This window comes from Chelon labrosus, assembly GCF_963514085.1.
Source record: "Chelon labrosus genome assembly, chromosome: 5".
Taxonomy (NCBI): Eukaryota; Metazoa; Chordata; class Actinopteri; order Mugiliformes; family Mugilidae; genus Chelon; species Chelon labrosus.
In genome coordinates, this window is record NC_140341.1 from 564,299 (window position 1) to 584,361 (window position 20,063).

Genomic DNA, 20,063 nt, shown 5'->3' on the forward strand with positions numbered 1-20,063 from the left:
GGTCATTTAAAGCTGCAGCCTGGAGCGTCTGTCTCCCCCTTGTGGCAGCGACACTCATTACACCAACACGTTTATCATGTGGTTTTCTTTGAGCTCTTCCTGGATGACACTTCATTCCTAAAACATATCTGTGATTATGTTGTGTCTGCTGCAGTCATTTAGATCCTCTGAGAAGTCTGATCTAATGAACAATAAAGAGTCTGGTCAGACATTTGATTCAACACGTTCATGAACGGTTTTAGATTATAACTCCTTTACCGTTTCAGCTGTAATGTGTTGATGATGTGTTGATGATGTGCTGATGATGTGGGATGATGTGTTGATGATGTGTTTGTGTCTGCAGGGTGCCGATCAACATGTCAACACAGGCGCCGACGTTCATTCAGCCGCTGCAGAGCGTCGTGGCACTAGAGGGTAGTGCTGCGACGTTCGAGGCTCAAGTTAGTGGTAAGGAAACCTGAAGGCTTTAACGTTACATCTCATTTATTGTAAATGGAGTGGCTACGCCATAAAGAAAATCAACAGACATAAAAACACGACCAGTAAATTCAAGTACAAGTTAAACAAAGGAAGAGCGTCTGGAGTAAATGTAGTTTCCAGCAGCTTCATGGAGAAAGTGATTCTTTCATTTATGAACATTTCATGGATGATTTTGTACCAATCATACGGAACCTGAACACATCATCTGGAACCTGAAAATGCTATGTGTTAGCGTAGCTTAGCATAAAAAGCTTAGCATGGTAATGGGGAGGCTAAGCTACTAGCCTAGCTCCATTCAATAGACAGAAATCCCCTTGTTTAGACATTCATTGTGCTTGTTACAACAGTTAACGTTGGAGTTCAACAGCAGCCACAGGTGCTAATAGTTTGCTAATAGTGCTAATAGTGCTAATAGTTTGCTAATAGTGCTAATAGTGCTAATAGTTTGCTAATAGTGCTAATAGTGCTAATAGTTTGCTAATAGTGTTAATAGTGCTAATAGTGCTAATAGTTTGCTAATAGTGCTAATAGTGCTAATAGTGCTAATAGTGCTAATAGTTTGCTAATAGTGCTAATAGTTTGCTAATAGTGCTAATATATCTGCCTGCAAACCCAGTAACGAGAATAGCAGTAATTAATAGCATAACTCTACTTATTGTGTGGATGTTTTATTTGGCGTAGCAGTTTCCCTGGGTTTCAGACTTTGTGCTAAGCTAAGCTAAGATTAGGAGCTTTCCTTCAATTCACCAACAGTCTGGTTCTCCTGTGCAGGTTCTCCAGTTCCTGAGGTGAGCTGGTTCCGTGATGGCCAGGTTCTTTCTGCTGCCGCTTTGCCCGGCGTTCAGATCTCGTTCAGCGACGGCCGCGCTGTTCTGAGGATCCCTGCTGTGACCGCCGCACACAGCGGAAGATTTTCTGTCAGAGCCACCAACGGCGCTGGACAAGCCACGAGCACCGCTGAACTCCTCGTTACAGGTGAGGGCACAGGTAGACCTCCGCACAGGTAGACCTCAACACAGGTAGACCTCCACACAGGTAGACCTCTGCACAGGTAGACCTCCGCACAGGTAGACCTCCATACTGGTAGACCTCAACATAGGTAGACCTCAATACAGGTAGACCTCAATACAGGTAGACCTCCATACTGGTAGACCTCAATACTGGTAGACCTCAATATAGGTAGACCTCCGCACAGGTAGACCTCAATACTGGTAGACCTCATACTGGTAGACCTCAACATAGGTAGACCTCAACACAGGTAGACCTCAACACAGGTAGACCTCAATACTGGTAGACCTCAACATAGGTAGACCTCAATACAGGTAGACCTCCATACTGGTAGACCTCCGCACAGGTAGACCTCTGCACAGGTAGACCTCAACATAGGTAGACCTCCGCACAGGTAGACCTCTGCACAGGTAGACCTCAGCACAGGTAGACCTCTGCACAGGTAGACCTCTGCACAGGTAGACCTCCGCACAGGTAGACCTCTGCACAGGTAGACCTCAGCACAGGTAGACCCTAATACTGGTAGAGCTTAACAAAGGAAGACCTCAATACAGGTAGAGCTTAACACAGGTAGACCTCAACACAGGTAGACCGCAATACTGGTAGATCTCAACACAGGTAGACCTCAGCACAGGTAGATCTCAATACTGGTAGAGCTTAACACAGGTAGACCTCAACACAGGTAGACCTCCATACAGGTAGATCTCAATACTGGTAGAGCTTAACACAGGAAGACCTCAATACAGGTAGACCTCAACATAGGTAGACCTCAATACTGGTAGACCTCAACACAGGTAGACCTCAATACAGGTAGACCTCCACACAGGTAGGCCTCAATACAGGTAGACCTCCATACAGGTAGACCTCAGCACAGGTAGACCTCAATACAGGTAGACCTCCACACAGGTAGACCTCAATACAGGTAGACCTCAATACAGGTAGACCTCAGCACAGGTAGACCTCAATACAGGTAGACCTCCACACAGGTAGACCTCAGAACAGGTAGGCCTCCGCACAGGTAGACCTTCACACAGGTAGACCTCAATACAGGTAGACCTCCACACAGGTAGACCTCAATACAGGTAGACCTCAATACAGGTAGACCTCAGCACAGGTAGACCTCCACACAGGTAGACCTCAGAACAGGTAGGCCTCCGCACAGGTAGACCTCACTATAGGTAGACCTCAACACAGGTAGACCTCAATACAGGTAGACCTCAGCACAGGTAGACCTCAATACAGGTAGACCTCCACACAGGTAGACCTCAATACAGGTAGACCTTAACATTAGTAGACTTTATTGACTGTAAGTGATTAAAACTGTAACCCTTTTCTGATAAAAGGAAAGTTTCTGGTTCTTCTTGTGGCTCAGTCTATATTTACCGTCAGCTGGGGGTGGGGGGGCGTGGCCTGTCACTTAATCCAGTAATAAAACCGATATAGACGCAGCTGCTGCAGCATAACTTTCCTTAAGAGGCATCAGTCGTTTATGACCAGATGGACCAGTCACTAGAACATGTCAGTGAGGTGATGAAGAGGAGTTCATCAGGCTGTGATTCGTCAGAACTGGAGCTGATGTTGATGAGTCATGGAGCTGATGTTGATGAGTCATGGAGGTCATGGAGCTGATGTTGACGAGTCATGGAGCTGATGTTGACGAGTCATGGAGCTGATGTTGACGAGTCATGGAGCTGATGTTGGAGCTGATGTTGACGAGTCATGGAGCTGATGTTGACGAGTCATGGAGCTGATGTTGACGAGTCATGGAGCTGATGTTGATGAGTCATGGAGCTGATGTTGGAGCTGATGTTAATGAGTCATGGAGCTGATGTTGATGAGTCATTGAGCTGATGTTGACGAGTCATGGAGCTGATGTTGACGAGTCATGGAGCTGATGTTGATGAGTCATTGAGCTGATGTTGACGAGTCATGGAGCTGATGTTGACGAGTCATGGAGCTGATGTTAATGAGTCATGGAGCTGATGTTAATGAGTCGTGGAGCTGATGTTGACGAGTCGTGGAGCTGATGTTAATGAGTCGTGGAGCTGATGTTGACGAGTCATGGAGCTGATGTTGACGAGTCATGGAGCTGATGTTGATGAGTCATGGAGCTGATGTTGGAGCTGATGTTAATGAGTCATTGAGCTGATGTTAATGAGTCGTTGAGCTGATGTTGACGAGTCGTGGAGCTGATGTTGACGAGTCGTGGAGCTGATGTTGACGAGTCGTGGAGCTGATGTTGAAGAGTAGTGGAGCTGATGTTGACGAGTCATGGAGCTGATGTTGACGAGTCATGGAGCTGATGTTGACGAGTAGTGGAGCTGATGTTGACGAGTCATGGAGCTGATGTTGACGAGTCGTGGAGCTGATGTTGACGAGTCGTGGAGCTGATGTTGATGAATCATTGAGCTGATGTTGATGAGTCATGGAGCTGATGTTGACGAGTAGTGGAGTTGATGTTGACGAGTCGTGGAGCTGATGTTGACGAGTCATTGAGCTGATGTTGGAGCTGATGTTGATGAGTAGTGGAGCTGATGTTGACGAGTCGTGGAGCTGATGTTGACGAGTCATTGAGCTGATGTTGACGAGTAGTGGAGCTGATGTTGACGAGTCGTGGAGCTGATGTTGACGAGTCATTGAGTTGATGTTGGAGCTGATGTTGATGAGTAGTGGAGCTGATGTTGACGAGTCATGGAGCTGATGTTGATGAGTCGTGGAGCTGATGTTGAAGAGTAGTGGAGCTGATGTTGACGAGTCATGGAGCTGATGTTGACGAGTAGTGGAGCTGATGTTGACGAGTAGTGGAGCTGATGTTGACGAGTCGTGGAGCTGATGTTGACGAGTCGTGGAGCTGATGTTGACGAGTCGTGGAGCTGATGTTGAAGAGTAGTGGAGCTGATGTTGACGAGTCATGGAGCTGATGTTGACGAGTAGTGGAGCTGATGTTGACGAGTCGTGGAGCTGATGTTGACGAGTCGTGGAGCTGATGTTGAAGAGTAGTGGAGCTGATGTTGACGAGTCATGGAGCTGATGTTGACGAGTAGTGGAGCTGATGTTGACGAGTCGTGGAGCTGATGTTGACGAGTCGTGGAGCTGATGTTGAAGAGTAGTGGAGCTGATGTTGACGAGTCATGGAGCTGATGTTGACGAGTAGTGGAGCTGATGTTGACGAGTCGTGGAGCTGATGTTGACGAGTCGTGGAGCTGATGTTGACGAGTAGTGGAGCTGATGTTGACGAGTCGTGGAGCTGATGTTGACGAGTCATTGAGCTGATGTTGGAGCTGATGTTGATGAGTAGTGGAGCTGATGTTGACGAGTCATGGAGCTGATGTTGATGAGTCGTGGAGCTGATGTTGAAGAGTAGTGGAGCTGATGTTGACGAGTCATGGAGCTGATGTTGACGAGTCATGGAGCTGATGTTGACGAGTAGTGGAGCTGATGTTGACGAGTCGTGGAGCTGATGTTGACGAGTCGTGGAGCTGATGTTGACGAGTCGTGGAGCTGATGTTGACGAGTCGTGGAGCTGATGTTGAAGAGTAGTGGAGCTGATGTTGACGAGTCATGGAGCTGATGTTGACGAGTAGTGGAGCTGATGTTGACGAGTCGTGGAGCTGATGTTGACGAGTCGTGGAGCTGATGTTGACGAGTCGTGGAGCTGATGTTGATGAATCATTGAGCTGATGTTGACGAGTCATTGAGCTGATGTTGGAGCTGATGTTGATGAGTAGTGGAGCTGATGTTGACGAGTCATTGAGCTGATGTTGATGAGTAGTGGAGCTGATGTTGACGAGTCATGGAGCTGATGTTGACGAGTAGTGGAGCTGATGTTGACGAGTCGTGGAGCTGATGTTGACGAGTCATTGAGCTGATGTTGGAGCTGATGTTGATGAGTAGTGGAGCTGATGTTGACGAGTCATTGAGCTGATGTTGATGAGTAGTGGAGCTGATGTTGACGAGTCATGGAGCTGATGTTGATGAGTAGTGGAGCTGATGTTGACGAGTCGTGGAGCTGATGTTGATGAGTAGTGGAGCTGATGTTGACGAGTCATGGAGCTGATGTTGATGAGTAGTGGAGCTGATGTTGACGAGTCGTGGAGCTGATGTTGACGAGTCATTGAGCTGATGTTGGAGCTGATGTTGACGGGTCATGGAGCTGATGTTGACGAGTCGTGGAGCTGATGTTGACGAGTCATTGAGCTGATGTTGATGAGTAGTGGAGCTGATGTTGACGAGTCATGGAGCTGATGTTGATGAGTAGTGGAGCTGATGTTGACGAGTCGTGGAGCTGATGTTGATGAGTAGTGGAGCTGATGTTGACGAGTCATGGAGCTGATGTTGATGAGTAGTGGAGCTGATGTTGACGGGTCATGGAGCTGATGTTGACGAGTCGTGGAGCTGATGTTGACGAGTCATTGAGCTGATGTTGGAGCTGATGTTGACGGGTCATGGAGCTGATGTTGACGGGTCATGGAGCTGATGTTGACGAGTCATGGAGCGTTTTAAAGACATCTTGACAGCGTACTTCCTAGACAGGTTATCGTCCCCACATTGGGACCAACCACATTTCCTAACATCGTTCTTGATTACATGAGTTTATCTGAAGACAACACACAAACATAAAACCTCCCCATGCTCAGGATGTTCCTGCTCAGTGACCACAGATAGTTCAGTCATGTTGAAATGAGGCATCTTCTGGGACAAGATTAGAAACATCTTCAAGAACCGAGAACTGCAAGAACCTCTTCCTTCTCTGTGATTATTGAGAATCTACTTGTACATAAAGTCTTAAATGATCTAAGATGTTGATCCTGCAGAGACTAAACTAGATTCTCTTCCTGTCTGGTTTTAAAGCCTAAATGTCCTAGAGTTGGTCTCCTGTAGCTTCCTAAAGTCTCCCCTTGTCTTCTCCTAGAGTTGGTCTCCTGTGTCTTCCTAAAGTCTCCCCTTGTCTTCTCCTAGAGTTGGTCTCCTGTGTCTTCCTAAAGTCTCCCCTTGTCTTCTCCTAGAGTTGGTCTCCTGTAGCTTCCTAAAGTCTGTCCTTGTCTTCCTTGTCTTCTCCTAGAGTTGGTCTCCTGTAGCTTCCTAAAGTCTGTCCTTGTCTTCCTTGTCTTCTCCTAGAGTTGGTCTCCTGTAGCTTCCTAAAGTCTGTCCTTGTCTTCTCCTAGAGTTGGTCTCCTGTGTCTTCCTAAAGTCTCCCCTTGTCTTCTCCTAGAGTTGGTCTCCTGTGTCTTCCTAAAGTCTGTCCTTGTCTTCCTTGTCTTCTCCTGGAGTTGGTCTCCTGTAGCTTCCTAAAGTCTGTCCTTGTCTCCCTTGTCTTCTCCTAGAGTTGGTCTCCTGTAGCGTCCTAAAGTCTGTCCTTGCCTTCCTTGTCTTCTCCTAGAGTTGGTCTCCTGTGTCTTCCTAAAGTCTGTCCTTGTCTTCCTTGTCTTCTCCTAGAGTTGGTCTCCTGTAGCTTCCTAAAGTCTGTCCTTGTCTTCCTTGTCTTCTCCTAGAGTTGGTCTCCTGTAGCTTCCTAAAGTCTGTCCTTGTCTTCTCCTAGAGTTGGTCTCCTGTAGCTTCCTAAAGTCTGTCCTTGTCTTCCTTGTCTTCTCCTAGAGTTGGTCTCCTGTGTCTTCCTAAAGTCTGTCCTTGTCTTCCTTGTCTTCTCCTAGAGTTGGTCTCCTGTAGCTTCCTAAAGTCTGTCCTTGTCTTCCTCGTCTTCTCCTAGAGTTGGTCTCCTGTAGCTTCCTAAAGTCTGTCCTTGTCTTCTCCTAGAGTTGGTCTCCTGTAGCTTCCTAAAGTCTGTCCTTGTCTTCCTTGTCTTCTCCTAGAGTTGGTCTCCTGTAGCTTCCTAAAGTCTGTCCTTGTCTTCCTCGTCTTCTCCTAGAGTTGGTCTCCTGTAGCTTCCTAAAGTCTGTCCTTGTCTTCTCCTAGAGTTGGTCTCCTGTAGCTTCCTAAAGTCTGTCCTTGTCTTCCTTGTCTTCTCCTAGAGTTGGTCTCCTGTAGCTTCCTAAAGTCTGTCCTTGTCTTCCTTGTCTTCTCCTAGAGTGGACTGGATTCAGTCCAATAAATCTTTCAGTCAAAGTTAATGTAGTGTGGAGAGGGTAGCTGGTACCTTGTGTTCTCTACTCCAGAAATGTTCTGGTCATCCAACGCTGCCATAAACTCCCTAACCCTCTCTGGAAGATGTTTCTCCTTGACGCTGTCTCCAGGAAACTTTTCTCTTCTTTTAAACGTTCAGTGTTTGTTGTTGTTGTTTGGGTGCAGCCTTTGACTGAGTGGACTCCATGGATTCTGTTTAGATGATCAACTACTACCACCTCACCACACATCCACATTACATTAGTTACTGACTAACAGAGGACTACCTTCATGTTTAGAACCAGGGTTTTAGTTCTTCTTCTTTGACGTTTGGCGTTGCAGGTACATAGCTAAAACAAATAACTACTGAGGATGATTCTTTGCTGAAGCTTGATCTGATGTCTGGATCAGCCCTGACAGGACGTCTGTAGTGTTTAGATATCTTTTCTTGTTTGTTGGATCAGTGCTGACGTTTCATTCTTGGTGTTTGCAGCTGAGACGGCGCCTCCAAACTTCCTTCAGAGACTGCAGAGCTTGACGGTGAGACAGGGCGGCCAGGTGAGGCTGGACGTCAGAGTGACAGGAATCCCGACACCTGTGGTGAAATTCTACAGAGAGGGAGCCGAGATCCAGAGCTCGGCCGACTTCAGGATCCTCCAGGACGGAGACCTGTACAGTCTGCTGATCGCTGAGGCCTTCCCAGAGGATTCTGGGACGTATTCTGTGACGGCCACCAACAGCAGCGGACGGGCCACGTCCACCGCCGAGCTGCTGGTCCAAGGTGAGAGACAGTCCAACAAGAATAAAAGTATTTAGTTATTTCTATGTTTCCTGGTCAACCTTGTCATGTTTTGTACACATGGGTCACAACGAAGGACTGTTGGACGCTCTAGTGGTTGATCATGACACATCACCATCAGACCTCATGTTTACATGGTTCTTCTTGTTCTTGTTCTCTGTCCCTATAATCTGGGTCCTGGTCACATGTAGTCATGTTGGGTCCTGTTAGTCAGATTCCAGGTTGTTCAGGTCGTATCTGTATTAATTCAGATAATTATTATTGTAGTGTCCAGTCAATCATCCAGGTGTGTTCTCTCTGCAGGTGAGGAAGCTGTACCGACTAAAAAAACCAAGACTATCGTGTCCACGTCCCAGATGGCGTCTTCTTCTCAGACCAGAGTGCAGCGGGTGAGTGATGTTCAGATGCTCCTCAGATGTGCAGGATGTCTCTGTAGTGATGATGTCTAAATGTGGTCCTCCTTTAGAAGGTGGAGGCCAGCTTCCAGGCCACCACCATGATGGAGATGCATGCAGAAGGAGGAATGATGACTCAGCAGTTAGCTCACAAAACCCCTCCGAGGGTTCCCCCGAAGCCGACCTCCAAGTCCCCACCGTCCCTGGTTTCCAAGGTTATGGGAGGACGCCAGCAGTCACCTTCACCTGTCAGACACGTGAAGGGGCCGACGCCGGCGCCCGTCAGGTATGAGCTCCACGAGGACGGATGGCGATCGGTGAATCGGTGACGTGGTGTTTCTGTGTTTTAACGTTGTGTGTTGTGGTCTACAGACCCGTCTCCCCCTCATCCAGACTGTCCGTCTCACCCATCAGACCCGTCAAGTCTCCCATCATGACCAGGAAACAGGTGAGGACGTCGTACACGTACACATCTGAATCATTTCATCTGATCTGAATCATGTCATCTGATCTGAATCATTTCATCTCTGTGTTAAACAGCTGTTAATCAGGTCAATGACAGTGGAAGGGTTGTGTGATGTTTGTGATTCCTGAGGCTGTTCATCAGCAGATGTTGTGTTGCAGGTATCTCAGGTGGAAGGTGTGAGAGCCTCAGTAACGTTGTTCTCCTGCAGGTTTCTGCCTCAGCGGAGGTTCTTCCTCCCTGGAAACAGGGCGAGTACATGGCTGAGGGCGGCTACACCAGCATGACCAGCATGACCAGCATGACCAGCGTCAGCAGCATCAGCAGCGCCACCCAGCTCCACATGGAGAAACACTGGGAGCAGCAGGTGGCCGCCACCAGAGAGGTGAGGGGGCAGAGTCTGATTGGATGCCAGGATGTAAACATTGTGTTTGTTCTGCTCTTTAAAAGAAAGTCTTCAGTGAACTGTTGGAGGACTGTGAATACGTCGGGACGATAAGAGCGTTGCCACGGCTACCAGGCTCAGGTCCACCTCCACAGTCAGCTGTTCAGACTGACTCTGTCCTCCAGAACCACCTCAGACCTGCTGTGTCTTTACTGCTGACCTTCTCCTCCTCCTTCTTCTTCTTCTTCTATCCTCCTCCTCCTTCTTCTTCTTCTGTCCTTCTTCTATTCTCCTTCTTCTTCTATCCTCCTTCTTCTCCTCCTCCTTCTTCTTCTTCTTCTCCGCCTTCTTCTTCTTCTATCCTCCTTCTTCTTCTTCTTCTTCTTCTTCTATTCTCCTTCTTCTTCTTCTTCTTCTTCTATCCTCCTCCTCCTCCTTCTTCTTCTTCTTCTTCTATCCTCCTCCTCCTCCTCCACCTTCTTCATTAAACTGCATGCTTCATTCTCCAGAGTCTTCGTCCTTCAGGCCTGTTGCTTGTTGTGTCTCCAGGCTGAGGGGGGGGAGAAAAAGGCCGAGGCGGTGGCTACGGTGGTGGCCGCCGTCGACCTCGCTCGTGTCCGCCTCCCGGTGCACGGGGAAGGCGGTGCGGAGGTGGAGGAGGTGGAGGAGGTGGAGGAGGTGGAGATGAAGCAGCGAGCAACTGCAGAGAAACAAGTCGTTGCAACAAAACCTCTTCCTGTCGAAGCTGCGGTCGGCGAACGGCGAGCGGTCCGGGTGACTCAGGTCGGAGGACTTGACTGATTCCGTTTGTGTCCTGATCTTAACCTCAGCTCTCTTAACTCCTCCACACTGTGTTGGTCACTCCAGATTCAGACAGAGACCCAAACCTCCTCCCACGTGGACGCTGACATCGTTGCTCCGTCTCCTCTTCCACATTTCACAGTTTCTAAAGTTTCTGTTCCCAAACACGAACCTGGCCACGAGGTAAGGCCAAGCCAGACCCAGACCCAGACCCAGACCCAGACCCTCCATCCCATCCTTAACATCTTAACTCACACGGTTCACTCCGTCACCCTAAAACACCACCGCTCCTCTCTGAGGCCGATCCACCGGGTTTCAACTAATCTCACCTCAGATCCACTGATGGCGACTAAATGATGTCATAGGATCAGTTCAGTGATTAGCTGCTAGAACTAAATGAGCTCACAACTCTTTAAGAAGACGTTTGTCTCAGGATGGAAATGTTTGGTCTGTGTGTGAAATAATCTAGCGTCTCAGTCAGGATAGAAGCTGCTGCTTCAGTTTTTCTCTTCATGCTCTGGAGTCAACGTTGATGCTTCCATTGTTGCCACCATCACTAAGACGCCGCTCCATCGCCGCCTCCCACTAATCCCAGCAGACCGTGGACGCTGTGTGTCTCTGTCCGTGGTTAACCTTGATGTTCTCGTTGGCCGGTCAGGTGTCCATCGCCGGCTCTGCCATCGCCACGCTGCACAAAGAGCTGTCCTCGTCGTCCTCTCCCCGGAGGATCATCAAACCCGTCAAGTCTCCCAGTCCGTCCCGCCGCTCGGTGGAGGTGCGAGCGCCACCGGAGCCACCCCCGCCGCCGTTCAGAGACGTCAGATACCTGAGTCAGTTTGAGGGCGGGGCTTATGCAGTGAGTGAGGAGGAGTTTGAGGACTGGGAGCCTCAGGTTGGTCCTCCCTTCACCTCCCCTACTTTAACCCCCCCGTGTGGACTTTCACATCCTCATCTTCACTTCCTCAGCCAATCACACGCCGCCCTTCATCTCCCTCATGAAGAACCGTCCTCCTCCTCTTCCTCTTCCTGTCTTCACCTGTTGACCTTCATTCCTCTGTCCTGTCTGCAGGGTTTTATCTGTCCTAACCCTCAGTCCTCACAGAGACGCTCACAAACACTTTGTCTGATGTTTAACTTCTTCTTCTTCTCTTCCTCAGGAGGCGGCGGCGGTTCCCACCAGAGCCCAGGAGCCCGTGGTTCCTCCCACTCTGATAGCTGTGAGTACTCCTGTCCACTTCCTGTTTGACCTCAGTCTGTCTCTCCACCTCTGCTCTGGAACAAAGTTCAGCTCTTAGTCCTGAGTTATATTTATGAAGAAATGTAGAGATGTCTGGAGGACGTTAAACCCTAAATGGATCCTGTGTCTATGAGCATAACATCGTGATTCTCTTGTTTCCTTGCAGGGCCTGAAGAACCTGACGGTGACGGAGGGCGAGTCGGTGACCCTGGAGTGCCAGATCAGCGGTCACCCCACCCCCGTCATCATGTGGTTCAGGGAGGACTACAAGATCGAGGCCTCCTTCGACTTCCAGATCAGCTACGAGAACGGATTTGCCCGGCTGGTGATCCGCGAGGCGTTCGCCGAAGACAGCGGCCGCTTCACCTGCACGGCCACCAGCGAGGCGGGAACCGTCAGCACCTCCAGCTACCTGCTCGTCAAAGGTACCGGTGGTGGGACAGCTGGGCCGGGTGTCGCGGCTGATTCAGTATTGATTCAGTTAGAGACGTTTCAGTTTGGAAGGAACGGCTTAGGTTTGTGGCGTCTGTCCTTTTAAATCCAGTCTATCATGATCTGGATCAAACGTGGACTAAAACAAAACCAGATTTCTAGGAATCGATATCAGATCTTTTAAATCTTTTTTTTTTTATACCCAGCCTAGACTCATTAGCTTTACTTTACGACCAAACATTACAGGAAGACATTTTCTCCTTTTGGAAAAGGGATTTCAAGTTTTTGGAGATGATGCAGAGAGACAAACATTCAGGTCATGTATAAGTGAAAGCTGGGTCATAGGTGTCAGTCATCCAGGTTGTTTTAGCTTCACTGTGTTCTCAGGATAGAAGTTGTTGGTTTCATAAAAACTCACAGAGTTCTGACTTCCTGCAGTGTCAGAGGAAATCGAGAGCAGAGAGGAGACTGTGGCTGAAGTTGGGATCACACAAACGAAAACGTGAGTAGATGAAGTCAGATGTGTCTGTAACCGTCGATCCAGTGACGTCTCCACGGCTGCTGACATTGACCGACTGTTTCTCGTCAGTGTTGAGATGAAGGAGCAGATGGTGGAGGAGGTGACTGCAGGAGAATCCGCTGCTCCCTTCTTCATCAGGAAACTCAGCGTCCAGAAGCTGGTGGAGGGAGGAAGTGTCGTGTTTGACTGTCAGGTCGGAGGAAACCCTAAACCTCACGTCATATGGAAGAAGAGCGGCGTACCGCTCACCACTGGATACAGGTACACATTAAAAACATTAACCAGTACAAGCTGTTAGCATTTGGCTGCTAACGATGGGATGCACCAGTCAGACATGAAACGCCTCCGTTCATCACTTTCAGTAGAAGATGAGCTGAACATAATTAGAATAAAATAAAATCAGGGCTGCAGTCCTTTCATTAACTTTAGTCAACTCATAATGGCATCTAAGAATTAACTGAAGTGGCTTGTGTCAGCTATTATAGAGAGGCGAAGTCCCGCCCCCCTACTTCCGGGTCATGGGACCTATCTTTCGAAAAAATATGAACGGCAGTCTATGGAGAGATCATAATTATTTTTTGGTCCCGATCGAATTGTGGCATGAATTTCACATATGATGTGTGTGAATTTAAAAGATAATTTTTCACGTCAAGAGATAAATTATTTGACGTAAATAAGCTGAACAACATTAGGTTTTGTATGAGATCGCTTAGTGAACTACATCTCTCTAGAGATCCCTAGAGAACTATGGCTGTCTCCTTGTTGAGATTTACCGTCTTCTTCCAGGACGAAGGCAGAAGCATCAAACGAGGTGACAGTCATTATAAATCGGGTCATGTCCAGAGCTGTAGTTACACCAAGGGAGTTTTGGTCGGTTCTGTACGCGCCAGCATGCGGGACTTGTAGTTCGTTTAATTACGTATTTTCCATAGCGTTTTACTGAACTATCTTGAGACAAACTGTGACATTCTTGACATGTAAAATCATTTTTTATTCTGAAAAACAACATATGTATAATCCAAGGCACAAGTCGATCGGGACCAGAAAATAATTTATCTTTCGCCATAGACTGCCGTTCATATTTTTTAGAAAGATAGGTCCCATAACCCGGAAGTAGAGGGGGCGGGACTTCGCCTCTCTATTGTGATCTGGCAAAAGATGCTAGTCGTTAGCATCACCATTAGCATCACCATAGCATCACCATAGTATCACCATTAGCATCAACATTAGCATCACCATAGCATCACCATAGCATCAACATTAGCATCACCATTAGCATCAATATTAGCATCACCATTAGCATCAATATTAGCATCGCCATAGCATCACCATTAGCATCAACATTAGTATCACCATTGGCATCACTATAGCATCAACATTAGCATCAACATTAGCATTAGCATCACCATTAGCATCACCGTAGCATCACCATTAGCATCACCATTAGCATCACCATAGTATCACCATTAGCATCACCATTAGCATCACCATTAGCATCACCATTAGCATCAATATTAGCATCAACATTAGCATCACCATTAGCATCACCATAACATCAACATTAGCATCAACATTAGCATCACCATTAGCATCACCATTAGCATCACCATAACATCACCATTAGCATCAATATTAGCATCAACATTAGCATCGCCATTAGCATCACCGTAACATCAACATTAGCATCAATATTAGCATCAACATTAGCATCACCATTAGCATCACCATTAGTAGCATCTGGTCTGGAGTCTCTGGCCACCAACCAATCGACACTCACTGGGATCGTTCAGATTCTGACGCTGCTGTCTGGTTGAGATTCTTGTTCATAGCGGTTTTGGGTTTCTGGGTCTCAGTTTAAAGAATTAACCATTACCACCAAATAATAACCAAAACTGTCACTATTAATCTTGTCAGTTGTTGCAGCCCTAAATGAACTTGGTGATAACAGAAGTGTGTTAGTCTCAATCATGGAGTCATGGAGTGAACTGAGTTGGTGCTTTGGTTTCCACGCTGACCGTCTACAGCCGTGTGGATGAACAGATTCAGCTTCAGGTCTCTGCTGTTCTTGTGACTGTAGTTGTATTTGTTTGTCATCAGATATAAAGTTGCCTACAAGAGGGAGACTGGAGAGTGCAGACTGGAGATCTCCATGACCTTCGCTGACGATGCTGGAGAATACTCCGTCTTCATCAAGAATCCTCACGGAGAAGCATCGGCCTCCGCCGGCCTGCTGGAGGAAGGTAAACTCAGTTCACTTCAGTTTAAACCGTTTTAAAGCGTTGAGGAAGGTTCAGTGGTTCACAATGTTTGTGTGTTTTTACAGAGGAATATGATGCATATATGAAACAACATGATGTGACGTATAAAACCGAAGTGACGACAACGGTGGTTCAGGAGCCCTCTGTGGTTGTGACTCAGTACGAGTTGGAGCAGAGGAGGATGACGACCCCAATGAGCTTCGTCTCAGAAACGGTACTTTCCTCTAAACATCTGTAGCTCTGTGATTAAAAGTCTCCAGGGTTCATGTTTGATGTTCAACCTCCTCCTCCTTCTTCTTCTGCAGGAGTTCCTCATTTCAGCGTTTGAAGAGAGGATCATCCAGGAGATCGAGCTTCGTATCATGAGGATCACCTACAGAGAGCTGGTGGTTGAGGATGGAGAGCTGGTGGTGACTGTAGCCGAGGAGGAGGCCGTTCAGCCGGCCTTTGACACGCCGGTGAAAAACTACAGGATCATGGAGGGAATGGGCGTCACGTTTCACTGCAAGATGTCTGGAAGGCCACTGCCGAAGGTACCGAGACACGAGGCGAGGGTTGATGATTAGACTAAGGATGTCCAACCAGTTTTAAATGATCTGGTATCAGGCTTCAGACAATCCGGATTTTTTTGTAGTTACTTATTTCAGGTCTGTCATAAACCAAATCCATGTAGCATGGCAGACAGCAAGGAAGACACAGGAGACCAACTCTAGGAGAAGACAAGGAAGACAAGGACAAACTTTAGGAAGCTGCAGGAGACCAACTCTAGGAGAAGACAAGGAAGACAAGGACAGACTTTAGGAAGCTACAGGAGACCAACTCTAGGAGAAGACAAGGAAGACAAGGACAGACTTTAGGAAGACACAGGAGACCAACTCTAGGACGTTTAGGATCAGATCAGGGTTAAATAACTTGATCAGGACGTCCCTACTAGAAACCTTTTAACTTTTATATTGGTGTATATAATGATCTCCTGTCCTCTGTCAGATTGCCTGGTACAAAGACGGTCAGCGCATCAGGCCTGGAGATCGATACCAGATGGAGGTTCTCCAGGACGGACGCGCCAGCCTCCGTCTGCCTGTGGTGCTACCGGAGGATGAAGGCGTGTACACCGCCTTCGCCACCAACATGAAGGGAAACGCCGTCAGCTCTGGGAAGCTCTACGTGGAGCCGTCTGGAGCTGTAACACCTCAGAGGTATACACCACAGCCGGCGGTGCAGAGGATCAGGTAAGAGGTCATGTTTGACGGACAAAGAGCGACGAGTTAAAGCCGCTGTAGCTCCAGATGTTTCAGACCATTTCATTTGACGGCTAAATAACTGACTCTGCCGACCTCGTTGCTTTCATTATCACCTTGATACTGACGACGCTGCAACTTTCTCAGGTCCACATCTCCTCGTTCTCTGAGCCGCTCACCTGGACGTTCTGCCAGCCGTTCTCCTGGACGTTCTCCGGCCCGTCGGCTCGATGAGACTGACGAGGCTCAGCTGGAAAGACTCTACAAACCCGTGTTCGTCATGAAGCCTTCTTCAATTAAATGCTCCGAGGGGCAGACAGCCAGATTTGACCTGAAGGTCGTTGGCAGACCGATGCCCGACACATACTGGTTCCACAACGGTGAGAGAAAACGTTCAACTTGCTCTAAGAATTCATCTGAATCTGTCGCTGCAGCTACTTTAAAATAAATTTATTCTTTATTCTTATCTCAGGACAACAAGTGGTCAACGACTACACCCACAAGATAGTGATTAAAGAGGACGGTGTTCAGTCCCTGATCATCGTCCCGGCCATGCCACAGGACTCTGGAGAGTGGACGGTCGTTGCTCAGAACAGAGCTGGACGGACGTCTGTCTCTGTAACTCTTACTGTTGATGGTAAGTCGGCGTCACAGGTTTAGTTTTCAGGATGAGAAGACTTTTGTTCAGCTTGAAAACATCATTAAATCTTTGTTTCTATAGCTCGTGAAAGCCTGGCACGTCCTCAGTTTACTAATAAGCTGAAGAACATCACAGTGAAGCAGGGCACTCTGGTAGAACTGGCCGTCAAAGCCATTGGAAACCCCCTGCCTGACATCGTCTGGCTGAAAAACAGCGACATTATCACTCCACAGAAGCACCCACACATCAAGTATGCATCTTTACTTTCAGTTATGAATCAGTTTCTAACATTTAGTTTAGTGTAGTGAATATGTTGATCAATCTGTTTGGTTGGTGGCTTATTTCAGAATTGAAGGCACAAAAGGAGAAGCCAAATTCCAGATTCCCTCATCAGCCGGATCTGACAGCGCCTGGTACACCGCTACAGCCATCAACAAGGCCGGCAGAGACACCACTCGCTGCAGAGTCAACGTGGAGGTGGACTTCACTGCCCCTCAAGCTGAGAGGAAACTCATCATCACCAAAGGAACCTACAAAGCCAAAGAGATTGCAGCACCTGAGCTGGAGCCTCTTCACCTGCGATATGGCCAGGAGCAGTGGGAGGAGGGCGACCTTTACGACAAAGAGAAGCAGCAGAAACCACAGTTCAAGAAAAAGCTGACCTCTATCAGAATGAAGCGGTTCGGTCCAGCTCACTTTGAGTGCAGACTGACTCCCATTGGCGACCCCACCATGGTGGTGGAGTGGCTGCATGACGGCAAACCTCTGGCTGCTGCTAACAGGCTGCGCATGGTCAATGAATTTGGTTACTGCAGCCTTGACTATGAAGTCGCGTACGCCAGAGACAGCGGCGTCATCACCTGCAGAGCGACCAACAAGTTTGGAGTCGACCAGACCTCGGCCACCCTGATCGTCAAGGACGAGAAGGGTCTTGTTGAGGAAACACAACTTCCTGAAGGAAGGAAGGGAACGTACAGGATGGATGACATCGAACGCATGGCTCATGAAGGAGGACCTGCAGGAGTCAGCACCGACGAGGAAACAGAAAAGACAAAACCTGATATCGTCCTTCTTCCAGAACCAGCCAGAGTCCTGGAGGGCGACATTGCCAGATTCCGCTGCAGAGTGACCGGTTATCCAGCACCAAAGGTTAACTGGTACCTGAACGGACAACTCATCCGCAAAAGCAAGAGATACAGACTTCGTTATGATGGTATTTACTATCTGGAGATTGTCGACATCAAGTCCTACGACTCTGGAGAGGTCAGGGTGGTTGCAGACAATCCTCTGGGCACAACAGAGCACACTGTGAAGCTGGAGATCCAACAGAAGGAGGATTTTAGGTCTGTTCTGCGTCGGGCTCCAGAACCGAAGGCTGCCGAGGCTGCACATGAGCCCGGCAGAATAGGATTCGATGTCGTCAAGGTGGACCGACCTGTCGAGACCGCACAGGACAGAGAAGTTGTCAAGCTGCGTAAGACACAGAGAATCGTTCATGAGAAAACCACAGAGGAGACAGAGGAGCTGAGGAGCAAGTTCAAGCGCAGGACAGAGGAAGGTTTCTACGAGTCCATCTCCGCTGTGGAGTTCAAGTCCCGCAGGAGGGACGAGTCCTATGAAGACCTGCTGAAGAAGACGAAGGAGGAGCTGCTCCATCACTTGAAAGAGAAAGAAGAGGCTGAAAGAAAGAAACTGGAGGAACAAGGACAAGTCACCATACCCACAATTAAACCTGAGAGGGTCCAGCTCTCCCCCAGCATGGAAGCACCCAAGATCCTGGAACGCATCACAAGCAAGACCACTGCTCCGATGGACGAGGTTCGCTTCAGAGTCAGAGTCGTCGGCAGACCAGAACCAGAGTGTCAGTGGTTCAAGAACGGGATTCAGCTGGAGAAGACAGACCGGATCTACTGGTACTGGCCAGAGGACCACGTCTGTGAGCTGGTGATCGGAGACGTCACAGCAGAAGACTCTGCCAGCGTCATGGTCAAAGCTGTGAACGTTGCTGGGGAGGCCTCTAGCCACGCCTTCCTGCTGGTGCAAGGTATAGGTCCTATAATTCAGGAACTCATTGGCCATGAGTCCATTTCATGTCAAGTCTCATGTTATATTTTCTCTTTGCAGCTAAGACAGCGATTACCTTCACCCAGAGCCTGGAGGACGCCAACGCCAACGAGAAGGACACCATGGTGACCTTTGAGTGTGAAACCAACGAGCCTTTTGTTAAAGTCAAATGGCTGAAGAACAACGTAGAGATCTTCTCTGGAGACAAGTACAGGATGCACTCTGACAGAAAGGTCCACTTCCTGTCTGTGCTGATGATTGAAATGAGGGATGATGCAGAATACACCTGCGAAACTGTAGAGGACGAGAACGTCAGGACGAGCGCAAGGCTCCACGTAGAAGGTGATAATCCAGAATCTTCTCATTTTTCTTTTTTTATTTGGTGCTGTTTGGAGTGGGAGTTCATCGTTATTGTTCTGGGTTCAGGTGCTGCCCTGGAGCTCATCAAACAACTGGAGAACATCGAGGTTCCTGAGACCTACGCTGGAGAGTTTGAAGTGGAGCTGTCTCGTGAAGATGTCGAGGGCAGCTGGTTCTTTGGAGAAAAGGAACTCTCTCCCAGCAGTAAATACGTCATGTCCTCCCGCCGAGGAAGACACTCCCTGTCTGTCAAGGATGTCAAGAAGACGGACCAGGGCAAATATACCTTCGTATGTGGAGATCTGAGATCCAGCGCCTCCCTGAAGATGAAACGTAAGCTTGAAATATGATCCTGAGAGTTCTCTTTTAGCAGATTTCTCAACAGGTGTCTCCTTCAGAAGCAGATTTGTAAGTTGTGCCTTTGTAAATTGTGCCATTGACATTAATCTCGACAAATGCTGAAGTTCCTTTGTGCTTTCTGGGTCTCGTAAACCAAAACAATACTCAGCATAGCAATAAAATAAGCGCGTATTTGTCGAGTCAATTAGAATGTACGAAGGAAAAAGCAATCATCCTGCTCAGCTCCTCACAACCCAGATGAATCACAAATAGAAACTTTCTTGAAAGACCCAGAACTTCCAGCGTTATCAAAAGAACAAACAAACATGTTAGATGCCCCCTCACCCTCAACATCAACCAGATCCATTGAGCACTTCATCAGATGCCTTGGAGCAAATCACCTGCACCTGATGGACATCCAGCTGATTTCTGGCAAATCTTATCACCATTATTTCATCGAGTTACCACAGAAATTAAAACTACCTCCACCATACCGATGCAAATGAACACAGCTGTCATCACACTTCTGTTAAAACCCAGTAAAGACCCAACCCACTCCTCCAGCTATCTCCTCTCTTGTTAAT

The 20,063-nt window shown here is 48.1% G+C and overlaps 1 protein-coding gene across 1 annotated transcript in view; it reads left to right on the top strand.

Annotated features, from left to right (window-relative positions):
- Positions 1-356: 356 nt before the first annotated feature.
- Positions 357-20,063, top strand: part of ttn.2 (titin, tandem duplicate 2) — a gene marked incomplete at its 5' end in the record, with an annotated part of 181,936 nt that continues 162,229 nt past the window's right edge. Inside the window, 24 exons of the mRNA XM_084545176.1 lie at positions 357-447; positions 1,252-1,455; positions 8,042-8,329; positions 8,651-8,736; positions 8,814-9,028; positions 9,115-9,190; positions 9,417-9,590; positions 10,140-10,304; positions 10,458-10,574; positions 11,050-11,283; positions 11,549-11,608; positions 11,795-12,053; positions 12,499-12,562; positions 12,650-12,841; positions 14,678-14,820; positions 14,904-15,052; positions 15,144-15,371; positions 15,826-16,067; positions 16,224-16,456; positions 16,549-16,713; positions 16,798-16,966; positions 17,064-18,760; positions 18,841-19,122; positions 19,207-19,473. Coding sequence (XP_084401302.1) covers positions 357-447; positions 1,252-1,455; positions 8,042-8,329; positions 8,651-8,736; positions 8,814-9,028; positions 9,115-9,190; positions 9,417-9,590; positions 10,140-10,304; positions 10,458-10,574; positions 11,050-11,283; positions 11,549-11,608; positions 11,795-12,053; positions 12,499-12,562; positions 12,650-12,841; positions 14,678-14,820; positions 14,904-15,052; positions 15,144-15,371; positions 15,826-16,067; positions 16,224-16,456; positions 16,549-16,713; positions 16,798-16,966; positions 17,064-18,760; positions 18,841-19,122; positions 19,207-19,473 — 5,800 coding nt within the window. The remainder of the gene's footprint in view (positions 448-1,251; positions 1,456-8,041; positions 8,330-8,650; positions 8,737-8,813; positions 9,029-9,114; positions 9,191-9,416; positions 9,591-10,139; positions 10,305-10,457; positions 10,575-11,049; positions 11,284-11,548; positions 11,609-11,794; positions 12,054-12,498; positions 12,563-12,649; positions 12,842-14,677; positions 14,821-14,903; positions 15,053-15,143; positions 15,372-15,825; positions 16,068-16,223; positions 16,457-16,548; positions 16,714-16,797; positions 16,967-17,063; positions 18,761-18,840; positions 19,123-19,206; positions 19,474-20,063) is intronic.